We start from the raw sequence: 20,879 nt of genomic DNA, 5'->3' as shown, positions 1-20,879 counted from the left end.
TGTACCCCGCCTCTCACCCATTGAAAGATGGAGATAAGCACCAGCACAACTCGGGACCCCAGTTGTGATAAAGAGTGACGAAAAACGGATGGATGAATGAACTGTCTGCATAGTTACAAACGGCACTATGGGGACGACACATCAAGCATAAAACAACATTTACTCTGTTCCCTTAAATAAAATCCTTTTTATCCTTTTTAAGCAGTTGGCTTTTAAGGTCATGTGAATTGAGTCAACAATCTGTTCTGTGATAGCCTACAGGGTTTGTTAGAGGACATTAGTGCATAAACAGCAGCAGGAGGAAAACGAAGGAACGCAGCAGGGAGAATGTACTAGACAACTACAAAGCAGGGTTAGCTTACAGGACAATATCCAAAGCTGAATATCTCCCAAGGTACTGCTAAAACCATCGTCCTGAAATGCCAACATTTTGGCAAAAAAACAAAACATCTTGTTTTCCACAAACCATGTAGGGGACACAATAACATAACTGCCTGTTATCTATTGCAGAAAATGAACACACTCACTAGAAACCAACACACACCATGGTCATGGGCAACATGTTTCTTTGAGGTCTCAGTACACTTTTGTGCTTAAATGCTCTCATCATAGATGTGGAAAGAGTTTTACCAAAACCAATGATCAACCCTAAAGACCTAAAACTGCCTGGATTGTCTTTTTTTTTAACTGGAGCACAAAAGCTAGAACAATGACCCATCTGATCACATAAGCTGTCATTAATAATATTCAGTTTTAAGAGAAAAAGTTAAAATGAAAGACTCCTTTATAAAGAAAAATTTTGCAATTTCTGCTTTTGCACCAAGTTATTATTAAAATCATATGAAAATTTCACTTGCCAGAAGTTTTTCTACGCTGTGGTGCTAATCCTAAATGTAAAAGGACTAAAAAGCTGCCACCAGATTTTTAGTCATGTATTTCAGGCTTGAACAATAGAAGAGGAGTGTTTTAACAAATAAAATTAAACTGATTAAACAAAACAGCAGTATAGTAAATTGGAAAATAAATCTAAAAATAAGCACAGATCATTTTCAATTCTTTGACTTTCATTGTAGGCTGTTTAAATAATTGCCTTCCTGACCATTTAAAGTACCTTGAAGATGTTTGTGGTTTGAACAGAAGTATTTAATGGGTTTTACTTTCCCATTTTATGGCTACATTTCTGCTGAGACTCGAAAAAATGCACAAAAAGAAAGCGGCAAAGGATGGAGATAATAAAATGCCATGAAGGACCAGATGTGAGAGATGCACAGCAGGGTAAGTTCCACACATTAAAGTTCAAAAAGCAAAAAAAATAAATTAAGCGAACCCATCTTTAGCCTGCGTTATGATGGAGAAGTAGTTTAAAACTTAGGAATCCCCATGAGAAATTGATCTTTGATAATGCATGGCAGCTTAAGAACATACTGCTAATATTAATAAAAGGTGGTAAAACAGTGAATTGGTCAAACATCATAATATTCTGTTACACAAAAAAACAAAAAAAGCAAAGGTTTTATCTTTAAAAACAGAGCTATAATTGAGTATGAGGAGAATAAAAGCAAGTTTTACAAAGAGGGACCTTTTAGCTTTAGCTCCTCTGTTTAGTTAAAACCAGGTGCCGTTCACCATAATCTTATGAGTTATTCTCTTGCTTGTGTTCATTACACTTTAACTGCTTTAATGTTCCTCCCTGTAACCAAGCAGGGCTTAGTTTATTATGTCCCACATGTGGAGCAAAGTTAAGGAAACAAGACAGCCCAGCTCTCAACTTGCTGCTCCTCATGCTTCTTGGTGATCTTAGCTCACAATCTTTTAACAGAAGAGATTTGTTAGGGTTCCTTTGCAACCCTGAGGTATGATTTAATGGTCTGCATTAAAAATTTGTAAAAAACACAAATTTAGTGTTGACATTCAGGAATAACAGAAAAACACAAACCAGATCAGAGGTTTGAAGCTTAAATTCCTGCACATTTCCACATTTTCAAATTTACTGCTCTGGAATGTCTTGATACGTGCAATGCCATGTAAAATATTCACACCCTCCAGAACCCTTTGCACTATTGCACCCGAAAATCAAACACTTGAAAATAGTTTTTAATACTTTAAAAACTTGATTTTAAAAATTATTATTAAGGCTCTAATGGCCTTTATTGTTTTTCATTTTTTAAAGTATGCAAACAGAAAAGTGGGTTACAAGAGAGGGGAGAGACATTTGACAAAGGTCAAAAGGGCCAGAACTTGACTTGTATACTATGGGTCATGTTCTCTACAGTACCTCCATACCACAGCTGCACCCCTACAACTTAATTTTAGATCATTTGATTTGTAGGGGTGTCCATATCTGACAATAGTATTGGATATCGAAATGATATTAGCCCATAGAGTACGGGCTAATATCTGTCCAATATCTGATATTGTCAGATTAGGACACCCCTACAAATCAAATTGGATTCAGGTTTTATCAGCCTGTATCTAAAATCTCCAATATTATCATGTTGATAGAAATTCTCTGCTTCTGTTTAAAGTTGTTATAACCCATTGGTTAATATTACAAGTCATACTTGTTGTTGTCTAATGTTCTTCATTTTTGGTCATATTTCTAGCATTCTAAAGTGTAAAATTAGTAATAAAAGCATGTATGATTTGTGGTTATATCATATCGGGTCTATCTATATCTGTATCGATCAGTTCTAAAGCTGCAATATCAGTATCGTATCTGAAATGAAAATATTGTATCAGAACACCCCTAATGATTTCTTTTACAAGTATAAAACATTTAACATGCATTTTTAATGGATGCTCCTACAATTCATACTGTGTAGAACCCCTTTTTGACAGGGTTTGGTTGTGGTTTGAGGATCCAAATGCAGATGTGACTTCTTGCAGTTTTAATTAGTGATAACAGTTAACAAAGGCAGGAATCCAGAATCCAACTTAAAATGTAACACAACCGTAACAGAACCATGGAGACATCAGGGAAAACAATCCTGAGGAGCCAGGGCAAGACGAGGAAAGACGAGGTAAGATGAGGAACCAGCACTGAGGAACTGCACAAGAAGAGTATTTATTAGTAGACTGAACAAATAGAGGACTAACGAGCAGATTGGGAGCAGGTGTGAAGAGAGCAGCTAGGGAAAAGGAGGCAACACAAGAGGGTAACAGATAAAAACCTGAGAACTCAAATACATCCGGAAAATACAACAAAAAAGGAATTCAAACCAATAAAACTAGAAAACATGGAGCAAAGTAAAGCATAACAGAACCAAGACTGTGACACTATTTATTACCGCAGCAACTCCATTGCCCCCATCTCCCACTCCCCTAAAAAGTAAAAAAAAAAAAAAAAAAATGAAGAAATCTTTAATAAAGCAAATGTTTTTTACAATTGAAAATTACAAACATTTTGGTAATTTGGTATTAGCTCAGTTTGTGCAACAGTAGACACACTGCATGAGTCCCCAGTATTAAAATAGAATAGTAGCTCTGTGATTTGGCCACAAGATGGAGCTATGACTCCTTAAACTGAAACCAGTCAGTAGCAGGTATGACCTACAGTAATGATTTTATTTTATTTTTTTAATGCTCTTTGTTTCCTTCATTAGGATGTGGTGTCGTAGAGCTGTCCCTTTCAGGCTCAGTGGATGCAGATGGTCTTCAGTTTCACCTTGACTCCTCTGAACCGTCTGAGCTGCTCTCGCCTCTCTGCTGGATGTGAAGTCTCTGTTGCTCCACCTTGCTCACCAGTTCCTCTTCCTATAAGGGATCTCTCCAGCATTCACTGTAGTCACACTACCTAGGATCCATATACAGAGAAAGTCCAGTGGTGGAGTAGGGACATACCAGAGCCACTGTCATCTCCTCTGGGTGCTGAGCAACAGGAGGGTAAGACAGCTTTATCATTACCCTTAGAGATGGTCTTTATTAAAGAAGTGGCTCTTTGCAGTAACTGCAACATGTCGACACGCACTTCTCAATTTCAGCTTTTGAGAAATTTGAGATGGAAGCTGTGACTTTGTATTATTTTCAGTTTCTTCCTAACCAATAAGTCATATAAGTCTTTAATTATCTTTTTAAACTCCTCTGAAAACAGACAGTTGTTTCATCTTTGTTGCATCTTTAATTGGAGATGCACATGAGGAGGGATGTTCTTTTTTCTTTAAAAATATGCCCGCGAGTGTAGGAGTGTTTGGCTGCTGGAGTGGAAAGCTCTTTTACATTTGCTCCTGTGTACAAACCCAGCAGGAAATACGTGTGCAGAGAGAATATCATGTCTTTCTCATAAGGCTAAATGTAGAGACAGGGTCGAGCAATCAACCGTGGGCTTTCACCCATTTTTATTTTTGTAAGCTTCTTTTTTATGCTGTCCAACCAACAGGAACAGTCAGACACAAGTGTTGCTTCTATTTCTTCACAGGCTTCATTGAAATAGACAAAACATCTTTTATTAGGGTTGTGAAATAGTATATATAATCCTGCATTAGAGCGACAGGATGAATGTGAGGAGCATATTTGTCCTTTCACATTGTCACCGTTCTTTGACCTTCCTCTCACAAACCTGGTTCTAAAATTGTCCATCACAGGAACCTGACTGGACCTGTTAAGACCTTAAAACCCCCAGCATCTTCACCATGAACGCTGATAAGCATCCTGAATTCACATCCCCAGGGGAAGACGAGATGGGTGAGTATATCATTCCTTGTCTCGAATTTGAAAGTGTACGTGATCAGTCTGAGCTTGATTTTCCGCAGAAACCGCCGTCCGGCCTGAAGCAGTGCTTTGAAAAGATCGAGGCACAACTGTGGGATTGGTGCAGATTGCAGATATAATCGGTGCTTTTTTAGATGTGTCTGCAAGCCTACAAAAAAAGATATTCCAATTGATTATTTGCTAATAGGGAACATCTAAAAAAGTCCTTTATTGTTGAAAAAAAGATTAGAAGGGAAAGAAACCTTTTCGCTGCTTTTATTTTGAGTTTATCAGTAACTTTGGTTATGTGACTGGATATGATTTGTGTCTTTATTCAGAAACTTGCAGTGATGTTGCAGAGATGAAGGCACAGGGGGAGGAAGAGCAGAAAGAGGACAGCTCTGTCACTGTGAATGGAATGCATTCGGATGCTGTCATGGATGCACGTATGTTTACACACACAGATGTATGCACAGAAGATTTCCACACATATCAAAGTTCCGGGCATGATGAATTTTAACCTTGCAAGATTTTGCACCAAATAAAATGTAACTGCAAATGTCAAAGAGCTAATGGAATAGTGGGTTTCATGCTTTTATGGAAATCACGTATTAGTCGGTAGATTTATTTTATTTACCTGAATTTGATGATTTAGCTAGAAGTCGAAAACTAGGATGGAGTTGCAGATTATTTAGAATGAAAAACTAAGATGAGCAATTTAAACTATATTCCATTAAATATTATAAACCAATATGAGATCTCTGTAGGAGAAATGTTATCGTATCCTGCCATCTTAAACTTATTTTCAAAATTTGGTTTAAAGATTTCCTTGTTCCTATGAAATATAGAACCAAGCTTCAGTCCCTTTCAATTACATGTAGTAGTTTTTAGTGGCGGTATAACTTGTCTCCATTGTATGTTGAAAAGAAAAGATTAATTTGCCTCAAGGTGCCAGAATCTCAAGCAAGTAACCAACAGTAAATCCAACTCCAAAGGGTTTGTTATTTCTGACCTCGGTGTTTAGAGAGAACATTATGTGCAGTCAGCACTCACTTCGTATTTCTGAGTGGCAACCCATCTACCCCACTGGGTGCACTTCCTAAAGCCCTGCTCTGCTTTCTGCTGCACGGCCCTGCGGTTCCCTGAAAGACCCTGGACTCTATAAAGGGTGTCACGGATCTCTATGCTTGCAAAGTTTCCATAGCACCTCTGAGCGCTCTCCACAACGCAAGGCGATGCTCTTTAGCTCATCATAAGTCACCGCCAAGACCACAGCGTGGTTTCTGGATGGAACTGTGCTGCTCTCAGGGTTAGTTCACGCTGAACAACAGGCTAGGTGAGAGGTCCTGCAAAAACGGGCCTCAGGACTTTGCATGACAGCAGCTGTGGTGCTGACAGTTGTGCATGTAAGGGGTTGATTCCTCTAAGCCGTCATGGTAAAACATAGAGAGCCTAGCAACACCATTCACACTCCTTGAATGTTTTTCACATTTTGCAACATCACAGTCACAATCTTGAATCTAGTTTAGGATTTTTTCTGCAACAAACCAGCACAGAGTAATAATAAGTAATTGTGAATTTGTTATTTTAAATGTTCTTCTAGTAATAGAAACAGTAAAAGTCTGGTGTCCCATTGTGTTTAATCCTATTTACAATGAAACCCCTAAATATGGCCCAGTCCTGCAGAGATATAGCAGTCCAACTAAACTACCCAGAGAGAAAAAGGTGGCCGTTTATCAAAGAAACAGTCCAGAGATTAACAGTAACACTGGAGAAGCTGCGGAGATCCACAGCTCAAGCAAACTATGTGCACATCACGCTAAATGTACATTTCCACACTGTTTTTTGTTGTTGTTTTTTTTAAGCAGTAATAATGACCTCAGTTAGAACTGATGGAAAAACTAATACATATAAACTCAAGGCAGTCCAGGTAAAAAGCCTGATAGAAGTTCCAGAAGACCTGAGCTTGGGGCACACCTTTCAGCAGCATAGTAAAGGTGGAAGGGTTTAGGTCAAAGCGTTATTGTGTGTCGGAATGGAGCCGTCAAAGTCCACAATTCAATCCTGCTTAAGGCTTAAGGCAAGTCTACAAAAATGGCGCTCAATGATGTTTCCCATCCAGTCTGACAGATGATGAGCAATTCGGCAAAAAAATTGAACAAACCAGCCACTGAATGTGCAACACTGAAAGAGAGATAACCAGAGATTTGAAACGTGTAGACTATGGGGGGGTTAAATCCAAACATATGCAACACCGCGTATCACATAACATCTCCCCAGAAAATTGGTACACAGTACCCTCCTGTCCTGACATGAGAAAATGTGAAAAAGTTAAAGGGAGGAGAAACCTTTAAGGGAAACACTATGTTGACATCATGTGGCTTTTAAAGAAACGGGACCATAAAAAAAAAGAAGGTCATATTATAGCTGGTGAGTCTGTGGAAGTTGACCCACTCTGTGACAAACTGATGAACACACTGACTCCTTCACAGCAGAGGGAAGTTGGTGTTGTATGTTTGAGGCGTCTGCTGTGTTTTTCTTCTGTCCTGGTTCTACTTTCTGTGTATTCAGAGGAAACGCTTTCCTCTTATCTCAGGCGCATATCTACTGAATCTCTTTGAGACTCTACGTGTTGGCCCAAATTAAGCTACCCACACTTTGGAGACGTGCTTGTGCTAATACTGAACCTTAAATATAAAGGTAGAAGTGAATATGTGACTATGTTTCACATTCTAGCTTGTAGTAGAGTCTCATCTAGTTCTTTTAGCTCCTTATTTGGAAGAAGAACATGTTCTACACATTGGTTACTATATGTCTGACTACAAAGGCCTCTAAATGATTGCTTTGCTTCTCGATTCCTTATATGTTTTGTCTAGGTGTAATAAAGACCGAGGTGGAGGAGACAGATGATAATGAGCAGGCAGTGCTTGCACCCAAAGAGGAGGCAGAGGGGGACAGTGAGGATGGAATGGAGGAAGGGATGGATGAGGAAAGGACAGAGGAGGACAACGATGAGCAGAGAGACGAAGACTGCCTGAACGAGCCCCAGGACCTGTCTCTGGTGGACTACTCCCGTTACGAAACATCATCCCTACCAGAAGGCCAGACCACCACCCCTTCGGACGACGTCACAGATGGTAGCTACTTGCCTGGGTCCACGGGGTCCCGAATCCCGACGCAGGGGAAACTAAGCTGCGACATCTGCGGCCTGTCCTGCATCAGCATTAATGTGCTGTTGGTGCACAAACGCAGCCACACTGGTAAGGACGAAAAAAGAAAAAAAAAAAAAAAAAAAACGCCTGACCTGAAACACACAAACAGCTGCACGATCAACCGATAGCAACAGAATCAGCCCCTATTGATGGGGTCAATGCATCTGTTCTGCATGCATGTGGTACTTCACTGCAACCTAATCGGCGGGCGAGATCTGGTTGTGAAATATCTTCCATTGTAGTTTAGTAATGAGCACAGAACAATTGAATGTGTGATTTGATGCCAGTGACAGATAACTATTGAGAGGAGCATGCAAAGATCGATCACTGCCACAGGCTCCTTAGTTTGGACATGAAGAAAGATGATCATTTGATGGGAATAAATTATGACCTCTGTAGAAGGATTCTCATCCGATTCACCACAGTACCATGATGGCCTTGATTATATAATACCTATTTGCTCACATTAACACTTTTGAATCTACGCTACAAGCTGTTCTTGTTAGTTTCTTAAACTGTTCCATTGGTTTCATCAGACTTAAGCAAAGAACAGTAGCTCCGGTTCCACTCTATAAAAGGATTCTAAGTATTTCTTTTCTTTTTCGGCACACACTGATTTTTGTAATGTTTCAAATAAGACTCATAACTCCATTCCACCCATCATCTGCTATATGGTCTATAGCTTTATTCAAAGCAACCAATCATTCACAGAGACATTCACACACTGATTCTTTTATGATATAACTGTTTCCCATAGGTCCCTAATAGTCCCACCTTTATCGTCACTGTAGGTTTCATGCAGGAACACCTCGCCTAAAAAGTGTGAACCATATAAGCCCAGATGGGTAAGAAGCTGGACTAAATTTCGTAACACCAATTTGATACCCCGCAAACACCTAAATATGTTTCACTTAACTTTTCTGGTGTTTTATTTGTTCTATTTTAGAACTCCTCTTTTGTGGACCGAATTATATCCAGCGCTGGGAATAGGCATTTATCCAAAAATCTTGTTTTGCAAACTGTAATTTTTCTGGATGATATCAAACTCTAATTTATGATATTTTAAGTTGATATAGTGGTTGGTTTGCTACTTTTTCTTTTTGAAAGTTTTCCTCATTTAGCTCCATGACGGGTTTAAGATATTTTATTAACCAATCAAATGCAGTTATATGATATTCGGCAGAGCTGTGGTTCTGGTAAATAAGGCGATGAACTGAGGTAGCCTAGCTGATAGAGGTCAGGTGTTATTTTTAGAGAAATTTTCGTTTCCATGTGGCTTTACCTAACACTTTAAATCTTCAGGATTTTGGTAAATTATAGGATCTACCTTCGCCATTTTGTAGATCTGGAGGAAGATGAAAAAATAATTTTATTTTTACCGTATATGAAAGTCACTATTGATTTATATTTAAATTATGTTTATTTCTGATAACCATGTTTCAGCTCGACTCTAACATTTTAGCAATAATTTCTTGAGTTTCTAGTTGAAAGACCAATTCAAAATCGTCTGCTTGTTGTCTTCCAACCATATTCAAATCAGGGTTTTATAGCAGAGTTTAATCTATGGTGGTTCAAAGGCCACAAAATCAATTAAACAACTACTTTTCTTTAGCCAGTTTTTCTAAATGTTGTTGATCTAGTTGCTTTTTTTGCATTACATCAGCAGACAATGGGCAGAGACAGAAGGGGGAAGACATACAGCCATGGTCAGTAATCGAGCCACGTGGAGGATTAATCAGCCAATGCAAAAACGAATTAACAGTTCTAACTAAAGGAACCGATTTGTGTGGATAATAATTCCTGACTACAGTACAAAACTTTTGCACTGTAATGGAGGCTTCAACACGGCAAACTTAGTCTTCCAAAGTTTTGGAGCTTTCATAGAAAACGCGTCAGAAACCTTTTCATCAACTTTTAGCATTATTACAATACATTTCAAATCATCCTTCACTATAATTGAGCCTGAGCAAAATCTATAGGGTTCCAAATTTGGACTAGGTTATGAATACAGGCTCATATGATTCATATCTATGGCAGATTTAGATTCAGTATTATTTTCAATCATTCGGGAAGCTTGTGTCAGAAGAATATTATAAGGCATTACAGGAATCAAACCATTTTTTTAGATTTACTCTCCAGATTTTGTATGTTTCTACTGCTTTTTCGACAAATTATTCTTGGTGATAAGCTGATTTGGTGATTAATCTTTGAGGTTGAAAGCCCTCAGTGCCATTAACCTAATCTGTGGCTATCTTCAAAGATTCTCTATCAGATTCCATGCCTGACTCTAGCTGGATGATGGGAACATTTTAATAAAGCCTTCTGTTTTAAGAAACATATGGCTCAAATTGTAATATTTTAAATCTAAATCAGGGTCTAACTGTGTTGCTCCTTTGTTGTCGTTTTTTTTTTTGTTTTTTGCTTTTTGCAAAACCGTATACAGAAGATGAATTATTGTGGCATTTTGGGTCATTTTTTTCTCCTCTGATCAAGACATTTCTAGATAGATAAGGAACTTGGTAGAAATGACTACTAAACTTTGAAGCTCATGTTTACTCAGCTTTCAGTATATTCTCCTTTATATCCAAAGAAAAAACTTTGGTAGAAAGCCAAAATCAGCTCTAGCGCAGAGCCTCATGTCCACCAAAACTGTTCTATTGGCTGGAGTAAGATTTTAGGTCTTTACGCTGCCTTCAGCTGAGGCTGTTTTCAACATCGTGTGCAGAACTTGCTCGGTGGTCTGGGTTGTGAGAACATCATCTCTGGGCTATCAAAGTGGATGTTGCTTTGTTCCCTTTTCAAAAAATGGAGAATGATTCTAGGTTTTGCAACGCACTTGTAACAATTGGAAACTACATAGTAGTTATGTATTGTTTTTGTTTCTTTTTTAATTATTGCTCTGACTCAGAAGTTAATAAAAGTAGATCTGCAAAAAAGTTTCCTGAGCAATTAATGAGTTAAACCATGTGGGTTTCTTTTTTTTCTCTCTCCTCTCTGTGTTATTTTTTGTTTCTCAGGTGAGAGGCCATTCCACTGCACTCAGTGTGGGGCCTCCTTCACCCAGAAGGGAAACCTGCTTCGCCACATCAAACTGCACTCTGGAGAGAAGCCTTTCAAATGCCCTATGTGCAGCTACGCCTGCCGACGACGTGACGCTCTGAGCGGGCACCTGCGCACCCATTCTGGTAGCTGCCAGCCACATGCATGCCTGCTCAATCATTTAACATGTACCCATAGCGCCAACACGCCCTTATACCTCAGGCACCTACATACAATGCTTGTCAGTTACTCCTCTAAGTCTGGTTTCTCACTCCCTTTCCAATCTTGCAAAAGGGCTCTTGGCTTTTCCAGTAATGGCCTATCATCATGCAGTGTTTCAAACACACATATGATATCATTTACTCCATCGCTTCTGGAAACTTTTTCATTCACTTTCAGATCACGTGCTTTACCTGCCCTCAGTCTCAAAACAACTTACAGATAGAAAAAAAGAATCATCAGTTTTGAGTGAAACTGCAAACTTAGGGAAAGCATATGTGCTGTGCCAGTTTTTTTTCTTTTTTATGTTGTTGATGTATTTGGTGATTAACTGAAACTCTTGCTCGCAGTAGAGAAGCCCTTCAAGTGCAACCACTGCAGCCGCAGCTACAAGCAGCGGAGCTCCCTCGACGAGCACAGAGAGAGGTGCCATGTGTACATTCAGAACAAAGGTCCCGCTGAGAGAGGTGAGCAGCCATCACACTCTCAGAAAACATCTCTGAAACTTCACACATGCAGCTGCTGCAGCCATCATTAAAAAAAAAAACAGTGTGCAGAGAAAAAGCCTGCAGATCTGGTTTTATGGCCTCATTGAATTAATGAACTTATAGCTGGTGCCCCACGATTACAGACTAAATAGGTTATGGCTGCTGTGGCGTGATGGCTTAGTGCAGTGGAGGACGCTTCTCATGTCTGTATCAGCAAAGGGGAAGCCAAATAGGGCAAACATTTGAGTCCAGGCCGCCCCAATGCAGGCACGCTCGTGTAAGATCGGCCCCCACAGTCGTCTGTACCTTATTCTATCGGCAGGACAGTTGCACAATTGCAACACACTGTTTCTGTGGCCACCGAATGTCGTAAGTTTTGCTTGATAGAGCTGTAGTGGTGAGGAAGTACATCCTCATCCTGTGGTATCTCCTCCGGCACTGATGAGGTAAAAAAAAAAAAAAAGAAGAAAAAAAAAAGAACTAGGAAGTGAAGTCCAAGGAGTTCCTTTTCTCAAATATTTTTTTCTTGGTCTTCCATGTGGGTCTCCTTTGTTTGTTTGAGTATGAGTGAATTTTAATGAGAGGAGCGATTCTGTTTAAGATCTACAGGTCTCCATTTCCCTGACATGGCTGTTTTGTCTCTCTTTCTGTCTTTTCTTTTTTGTGGTCAAGCAGAGGACAGCCACTCAGCCAGGTCTCAGATGGGGTCTGAGCGCGCGCTGCTTCTCGATAGGCTCGCCAGCAACGTTGCCAAGCGGAAAAGCTCAATGCCACAGAAGTTCACTGGTAAGAACAGTGGCGTACCTCAGGCTGCAAAAAGGGTCTTACTTTTGTCAGGCCAGCTGTATATTCAAGTTTTGCCTTCAATTATGTGTTTTTAATAAAAAAAAAAAAAAAAAAAAACGTCTTTTTGCTGCAAAAGCTGCTACTGCTTCGACATGTTTGCGGTGCCTTGCAAAAGCGTTTTGTCACATAACAGCAACACATTTTAGTTTATTTAAATGAATTTTATGTGATAGACCAACACAAACTTTGCTTGATCTAGACCCCTCCATCATAGATTTAGCTGTACAATCAGGTTTAGTTTCCTGCTCCATGTTGAAAATCTTCTCCTCTGTCTGATTAGTATCCCTGTCCCTGCTAGAGAAAGGTACGTCCTCAGACTGTAGGTGACACCTCTTTTTTTCAAAGACGGGTTTGTGTGTTCAGTGTGCTTCACAGAAAAATCCTCTCCTACCCTGTCTATTCATTTATATGACATAATTGTCATTAATATAATTAATCGCTGCTCTATATGATGTTAAAACTTGGTATACCATTTTTTCACCACAAGATTTATTTCCATAACTTTATCAATGAACTTTTTTTCTGTGTTTCTTGGTCTTCAGAAGACTGGTTTCCTTCCAAAACAATCCCAACTGCTTCCTTTTGATTTGATCTGATATTATTATTCAGCAGATATTGGCATCCTCCAAATGGTGTGTAAAATAACCCATCTCCAAACTTTCAATGCTTCTTCTTCACAAACTTTCTTTAATAATCTCTTAGCCCTTCACAGAACTGAGTTTTCTTCAGAAAAATAAACAGAAGTGGAGTCAGTCTACTGATAAGGGGAAGGAAATAGATGAACTGGATTCTATATAGAGATAGAAAATGTTATGGGGTAGAAAAGATAGGTTTGGCCTCTTTTGATTGTTTAATTGTGTAAAATTATGCATAATTTTTGTTGGCCCCTGCTATTATGTATTAATTTGTTTGGTCAGTCCCATAAAATTGCCATAAAAATCCACTGAAGTTTGCTTAAGTGGATTTTTGATCTCAAAGTGAATAATCTCAAAATGAACTAAAACCTGCTGCTGTGTGTTAAATTACAGCTATTTTCCAACAGGCTTCCTCTGTACGTCCTGCTTACTTGTTGATGCATTTACATCAGTCTTTTTGCTGCAGTGCTTTAAAGCCTCTAAATAAAAAGCCTATTGTAAATTATTTCTGTCTGCGTGAGCTTTCTGCTTGTCTGTTTATCTTTGCTGGCTTCTGTCTCTTGCCAGACGTGAACTGAGGCCAGAACACCTGGCTCATAGCTGCCCACACCAGACTGGTTCCCACTACCCTAGATTCTCTGCCCATGTGTTATAGGTGGGTATTGTGTAACCGTGCATGATAATTTGAATTGATACAGGTACAAAAGAAAAGAAATATGAGCCTGAAAGTTCTCAGTAGTATTACTCATCTTCGGTGCTTTGAATTGAACTCGGATTATCCACTGATGAATGATTATCACTGTCAGTAAACGCCTGAGTTGGTGCTGCCATTTCCCAAACTTTATGAGCACACTCACAATTTTTCAATAGTCCCTTCTCACCTCTCTGGTTAGGCTCAACCTTTGGGTTGTAGTTTCGCAATCACGCTCAAGCACAACACACAAATACTCCTACGTCTATCAGCTTGGCAAATGAAGTGAGATCTTTCAATATGACAACCACAGGGGAAAAGAGAAGTAAGAGAGTCTGAAACCACAGAGAAAGATAGAACAGGCGGGAGGCGAGAAACGTGAGCAGGTGTTTCTCTGTCGATACTTCTGTAGCAGCTGCACCAAAGACCTCCGTCTGCGCCGTCTCAGCCCTTTGTCCTCTCCTGTTTCAGGATGTTTCCTTGCTTTTAAGCTTCTTTTTTTTCTAGTCCCGTAAAGTGCTTGTGTTCCAGGTTCCCCAAAGGGGGGTGCATGTTTTTTTTATTTTTTATTTGCCCTCTGCATAATGCACACCAAAAAGAGGGCCCCTCAGAGCCCCATCTGGGTCTGCCTTAGCTCTTGCCCATCTGTAAGCAATAAGCGCTCTGCTGCTGGGTCATGTGCAGTCCCTTGCAAAAGTATTCATAGCCCTTGTGCTTTTTCATATTTTGTCACTTCGAAACCACAAACTTCAATACGCTTTATCAGAAGTTTATGCAATGGGCCATTATAAAGTAGTGGATAACTGTGAAGTGGAAAGAATAAGACACATGGTTTTTATTAATCCTTTAAAGATAGACTGAACATATAGAGCAATAATGTTGTCATATTAACCAAACAAAGCACTTTTACACCAGAGCCACATTCACTCATGTCATTCCTAACGCATGTAGACACCATATTACTTATTACTAGAGAAAAGCTGGAATCAAATCTAAAACTGCAAGACAACTACCTAACTCTCCCTGGTAAATGACACTGCAAATAAGTTAAGAATCACTTATATCTAGTCCTTTTGAGTAAACCACTCTACCAGCTTTGAACATCTAAAGGCTAATGTATTTGTCTATCCGTCTCTGTTAAACAGCTCAGAATCAGTCAGATCGGTGTCTTTAAGCTTATATTCTCAAGTCTAGCCATAGATTGGTTCATGGTTATCCTAAATGAGGTTAATCTCTGCCCGTCTGAATCCCTTTGCAGCCTGTAACAGGACTGCCCCACATTTAGCTCCAGCTGTCCAGGCCTATTCCTGTTCCTGCTGAGGAGCATTTCCACAGCATGATGCTGCAGCCACCATATTTATCAGTAGAGGTAGTTTCTTTAGGGTTCATGCATCTTCTTCCTAATATTTGCTGTGTCTAAATCATGAATTTTGACTTATTGCAAACTGCTTATATTTTTCCTAAAGTGCTGGCTCTTTTCTTCCCATTTTACCATAAATGTGACATTTGGGGAGTGCAGTAGATGTTCTGTTAATAGATATTCCCACTTAAGCTGCACATCTTAGCTTCTCCATCAAAGTTACCATAGGCTTCTGTGATGTCCATCTCATTAATGCTCTTTGATAGGTTTTTCTGTTAATGTGGAAAGCCATGTCTTAGTGGGTTTGGAGCTGTGCCATTATCTTTCCATTTCTAGATGATGGACTAGGCATTTTCCCGTGAGATGTTTGTATTGTTTTATAACTTTATCCTGCTGTAAATTATCCTGGACCTGTTAGCTCTCATTATTGGTATTCTTGCTGCTGTTTTTTGCTCATTATAAATTCTTAAGCCCATCGCAGAATAACTGGAGACATACTTAGATTAAATTCTACACATATGGACTTTTGAATGCAATATATAGGGGTTATCAGACCAGTGGTATCTAAAATTACAAAGGTACAAAGGTTAGAAATAAAAGCGTCTCGTTCTTCTTCCACTTCACAAAATTACATAACCTTATTTTGATCACTAAACCCCCTATAAAATGCATTGAGCTTTGAAGGTCTAAATATGATGAAATGTGAATAAGTAGAAGCGGTTTGAAAACTTTTTCAAGTTAAGTGATGTTTTTCATTGAAGTAAAGAAAACCACCTTCTGTTAAGCCTTTAGAGCTCTCTTGTCTTGTCCCTGTTGTAGGAGATAATGGGGTCTGCCTGGATCTGAGCTTTAACAGGGAACTGCTCAACCGGTCTGACATGAAGGAACCTCCACCAGGCTCACCGGGGCCAGACGGCCAGCTGCAGACCGTCCTCACAGGCCCTGATGGCGACCAACCCCCCACCCACAGACCGTACCCCATCCCATTAAACCGCACCGATATTAACCCAATGAGCCTCACCAACGGCCACAAGATGCCTCTTTTGGGCCTCGCTCATGGAGCACAGCCACCCCTTGGCATGGACTCCTTTCACAACGACACATCGCAGATGGCCCAGCCCATCATGTACAGCTTGGGTCACCTGCTGGGGGGGATCAATCACCAGAACGGCGTCCCTCACCCACACAGCCAGCCGATCCCCCTGTCTCCCCTGGAGGCCCTGCGAGTGATGCGGGCAGACGGGGAGGCCGGGGCGCCCCCTGGAGCAGTGTACCCCTGCGGCCACTGCAGGGTGCTCTTCCTGGACTATGTTATGTTCACCATCCACATGGGATGCCACGGTTTCCGCGATCCACTTGAATGCAATGTGTGTGGCCACCGCAGCCGGGACCGTTACGAGTTCTCCTCCCACATAGCGCGCGGCGAGCACCGCCTAGAACTCAAGTAGACTCCATAGAGTGGTCACACAAACCGTCACCACTCTATGGAGACAGACAGCGATTTAGTCATTTAAGGAGCTGGTAGTATTAGAAATGAAAGCATGAAGTAGCAGCTCTGTCTGTCCTTTGTGTTTGTTAAAGTGTGTGTGAGTATAAACGTAGGTGTGCAGTGGCTGTTCTTAGTCATCCTGCACTCTTCTGAAAAGATGGCCTCTAAAGAGTTATTGCAGGAGTAATTTTTACTCCCTACCAAGCATTTATTTGTTCTTACCAGGGTTGTCTTTTTGCATCATAGAGCCATGAGTTTCCACTCGCCCAAAGCAGTACAAGGTCATGTATTTATGCTGTGTCTGCGGTTTTATTCTGTTTGTAAAAAGATGTACAAAATAAAAGAACAATTCTGTCATCACACACAACATGCAGAAGGTAGAGAGATGTTTTAACTTGGCAATTCTGACGGTGAAAAAAAAAACAAAAACATCCTATTATCTCGAAGGTCACATGTCTCTTTTTTTAAGGCTGTGGTTTTCAGAGATCTGCAGTTCACGGCTTCAAAGGACATCACTCTACACCATGTGCTGGTTTCTCACTCCAGAATAATATACTCATTTAACGTTCCCACGAGGTAGAAATGTCTCAGTTTTACCGTTTTCATTACAGAATAGTCATTATGTTGTAGCAGATAAGGAGAAATATTCCAGCGCAGTCTATGTTAAGTAGTTACTCGATCATCCCTCGGATGCTTCAGAGGTTCAGATCTTAGAGTTAATCTTTTCCATGATAAGAAATGGCTCGATGTCTCTCGGGTCATTGTGATATCTGGGAAACAAACAACAATTAGAGGTGTAAAGGTTGAGGGAGGAGTGTCTAACTCGGGTTATTCAGTTAGGAAAGGAAGAAAGCACAAAAAGTAGTCAGCAGTTTCTCTTTCCTTCGCCTCACCCACAGAATTGATATTAACAGTAATCCCCACAGCATGATGCTGCCTCCACCATGCCAGTAAAACTCCAGATATGGGAACTTATCTGTGCAGTGGCCCAGAAAGAAAAAAATTGCTTTAAAAATGTAAGGTTTTGTGGGAATTTTCGACATGACACACTTTTAAAAACTTCCGCTGACGGCCAAAATCTGCACAGCGGGGAAGTTTTGGTGAGCACTCATAAAAAAAAAAAAAAAAAGAAAAAAGTCAAGCCACAGAGCTACTTTATCATGAGCGTGCGTCGGGTGTGTGAGCGTATGTGGATGCGTTTCACCCACACGGCAGTGCAGGAACCTATTCACGCCTTGCTGCCTTTAAGACCAATAGAGGGTGTTAGCTTCTTCCAGCTGCTGCCTCACTATCTGTCCTCTCCATCGGAGCCAGTTCCCCTTTCTCTCTTTGGGTTTGAAGAGAAGTGACACTTGTGAGGCCAAACTGTCTTCACAGCTTCGATTCCACATGTCGAGTTAAAAAGCCAAGTCATTCATTACAACAGCACAGCTTAGCTGCTTCTCTATTCCCAAGTACAAAATGTTCAAGGCATTCGTCTTCTGGGTAGTTTCTGATGCTGAGGAGATAAACTGTGACTAAAGCAGATCTAGTTCTGGTTCATGTAAATGTCAGACTCCTTTTTTGCAAACTTTACATGTTATAGACTTAAAATAGCCAGAACATCTCATTTTCAACTTACACCCCAAAAGGTTTAGAAGTCAGAGTCAATATATTATCAGATAATTGTCTGGTTTTTAGTGACATCTACTGACTGGCTCTTGGGATTTAGTTAATAAAATCTCCACTAATGTATTTCCTTAAGGTTCTTGAGCTATTGTCGGTGCTTGGGCTGGCTCTAACAGGCAAAACGAAGAGTTAAGACGAGTAAAGAGTAGTTGAGGGACCTTCCAGTACAAAGTTAAACAGATGGACAATGACCTAAAAGTTACCACAGCATCTCTCTGATGTGTTCCAGCAAACCTAACCAAACCGTTTTCAAGTTTCAAGTTGAGGAACTCTTGGCCCGCTTTGGTACTTTGACATCTCATGAATAATTTTACCTGTACATGCCAGCACATGAAGCTTTAAAAAAAATAACGTTTTCTCAAACCTTTACATGAGTTTGAAAGAGTTCATATAATACAAGCTGCCCAGCAGGGCAAACAAACTACGAATTATTCTTTAGCCATTACTATGATTTAAACTGACGGCAGCTATGTCCATGTTGAAATGAGAGTTGGAGAGAAAGTTGTTTTACTGTTGTGGATTTCTGGCTTCAAGTGGCCATCTTGCTTACTTGTTCGAAGTGGGATTTGCATATTTTCACTTTGAAGAAAACTAAAATAAATTTTAAAAAGTGCCTTGTTTTTCTTTGATTCTTTATTTGTTCTTTATTATTTACAAAAGCAAACAAAACAAAAGCACTATAGACATGTCCTTGGAGGTCTTACCATGTTGTGGCTCACATACATGCATGGGATATGGCAAACTGTTATTGGGCCCTGGATGAAGGATTGGGAAATTATATTTCCAGGTAGTAAACTCTGATCTATCAAGACATTTCCAAAGCTTTAAGGGACAATCCTGGAACCCCCAGCTCATGTTTCCTCGATTCCAGTCCTCAAAGTCCAGTGTCCTGCCCCTTTTAGATGTGCCTCTGCTTCCCCACACCTGAATCAAATGATCAAATTACCTCCTCAGTGAGCAAATGCTGATGACCTGATGATTTGACTCAGGGGCATGGGAGCAGAAAGACATCTAAAATGTGCTGGACAATGGATCTCGAGGACTTGGTTTGCAGAAACCCTGGCCTTATTAAATATCAATGCAAGCCAGTTATTGATTTCCAATTAGGCATTATCAGTCTTTAAATTATTTTTCTACCTTTTATTTACCCCTTTTTATTATTAAAAGCTAGGTTTAACACATTCCAAATACTATATATATAAAATACAAGATTAAATTTGGTTCTCGAATGTTAAATCAATGCTGAATGATGATATTATGGCAGCATTTTAAAAGTAGTTGTTCACCAGTTTTTTTTGTTTTTTTTTAAAGGGACAATGCATAATAAATATGTGAATATGCCAGATTATAGCCTACAGCTAATTTCCATCTATAGTCCCTTCAGTAGTTTAAGTCAACAACGAAGAATATTAAAATTAATTAAACAACTGTAGCAACAAACAGAACAGTAAGCCATCATTTCTTGGAGAATTTATTTATAAAGATAAGTTTCTTGAAAACAATGGGACAAAAAAAAAATGAAAAAATATATTGAATTAAAAAAACACATACGATATGTATTTTGCGAGTGTTAAAAACTAAAATTAGATATCATGTTTTTCTATTTTCTTTTCCTTCTAAATGTACATAGTACTCAGTTTCGTTTGGTTAGCTTAGTTAAGATCTTTTAACTGAAATATGTTTGACATTTTTGTTTATAAATTCTTGTTTTTTGTATTTAAGTTGTGAATTTATTCCAAAATGTGTGCAGTTAACTGTACCATGATTTGATCTCGAATCCCCCTTTCATCTGTTGTCCGAACACACAGCCTTCATGGAACAACCCATGACAACCCAAAAGTTCATTCCATATTTAATGACATAAATGCATATAATTGGAAAATAGTACTAAGTGACGCAGTGCCTGTTAAATGTCTGAGTATAACAGCCTTAAAAGATAAAACACAGATAAGCTCCTAACCATTTTATGCAAGTTTCACTTTTTTATATATTTTTTAATTATTTATTCATTTGTAACAGTTGAGTATGGTATTAACAACGTTTTTTTTATTATTATTTTGCAAATTGAATGCCTCTCCAAAAGTAATGAAGAATATTATAAAGAAGGTGTATACTACTCATAGACTAGGAATGTATTTGACTATTTTTGTTTTTTTTTTGCATAGAAGCACAAAAATGCCACATTAAAAAAGAAAAAATATTAATTGAATACTTATTTAAAAGAAAATGATATATTCCTGTTTATTATTGTACAGATAAGAAATGTTTAATAAAATATTCTGTTCACGAAAGGCATATATAATTGTTTCGAAATCTATAATGACTGTGAAGGCTGCTACCCTTCCTGAATTTATTCTATCGCTGATAGATCAGAGATTTTATCAGTGAGCTTTAACCATCATGGCTTAACGGTTACACTACAGCTGTTCAACTCATGCCCTGCAAGAACACATTTATTTTGCAGAGCATGCTGATAATTGTTTGGGGTTTATTCGGGTTGGATGGTGCTTATTTCAGCCTCACACCATTTCATCTGTTTGTAATAT

General features: G+C 39.3%; 1 protein-coding gene across 2 annotated transcripts; it reads left to right on the top strand.

The window, feature by feature from the left end:
• Nucleotides 1-3,619: 3,619 nt before the first annotated feature.
• LOC119779357 (zinc finger protein Aiolos-like) lies at nucleotides 3,620-18,946 on the top strand. 2 transcript variants are annotated; one of them, XM_038278977.1, is made up of 8 exons: nucleotides 3,620-3,882; nucleotides 4,581-4,680; nucleotides 5,025-5,132; nucleotides 7,563-7,946; nucleotides 10,916-11,083; nucleotides 11,507-11,623; nucleotides 12,317-12,430; nucleotides 15,996-18,946. In XM_038278977.1, exons 2-8 carry the CDS (start codon nucleotides 4,629-4,631, stop codon nucleotides 16,622-16,624), a joined length of 1,572 nt encoding a protein of 523 aa, XP_038134905.1. In that variant the 5' UTR covers nucleotides 3,620-3,882; nucleotides 4,581-4,628; the 3' UTR covers nucleotides 16,625-18,946. The 2 variants fall into 2 exon arrangements, with proteins under 2 accessions (XP_038134905.1, XP_038134906.1); XM_038278978.1 differs by having other exon boundaries at nucleotides 3,621-3,882; nucleotides 12,320-12,430.
• The last annotated feature ends 1,933 nt before the right edge of the window (nucleotides 18,947-20,879 follow it).

This window comes from Cyprinodon tularosa, unplaced genomic scaffold (genome assembly GCF_016077235.1).
Source record: "Cyprinodon tularosa strain WSP-4 unplaced genomic scaffold, ASM1607723v1 ctg146, whole genome shotgun sequence".
NCBI classification, from domain to species: Eukaryota; Metazoa; Chordata; class Actinopteri; order Cyprinodontiformes; family Cyprinodontidae; genus Cyprinodon; species Cyprinodon tularosa.
The sequence above is the reverse complement of the archived record's forward strand: the minus strand, read 5'-3'. Positions and strand labels throughout refer to the sequence as shown.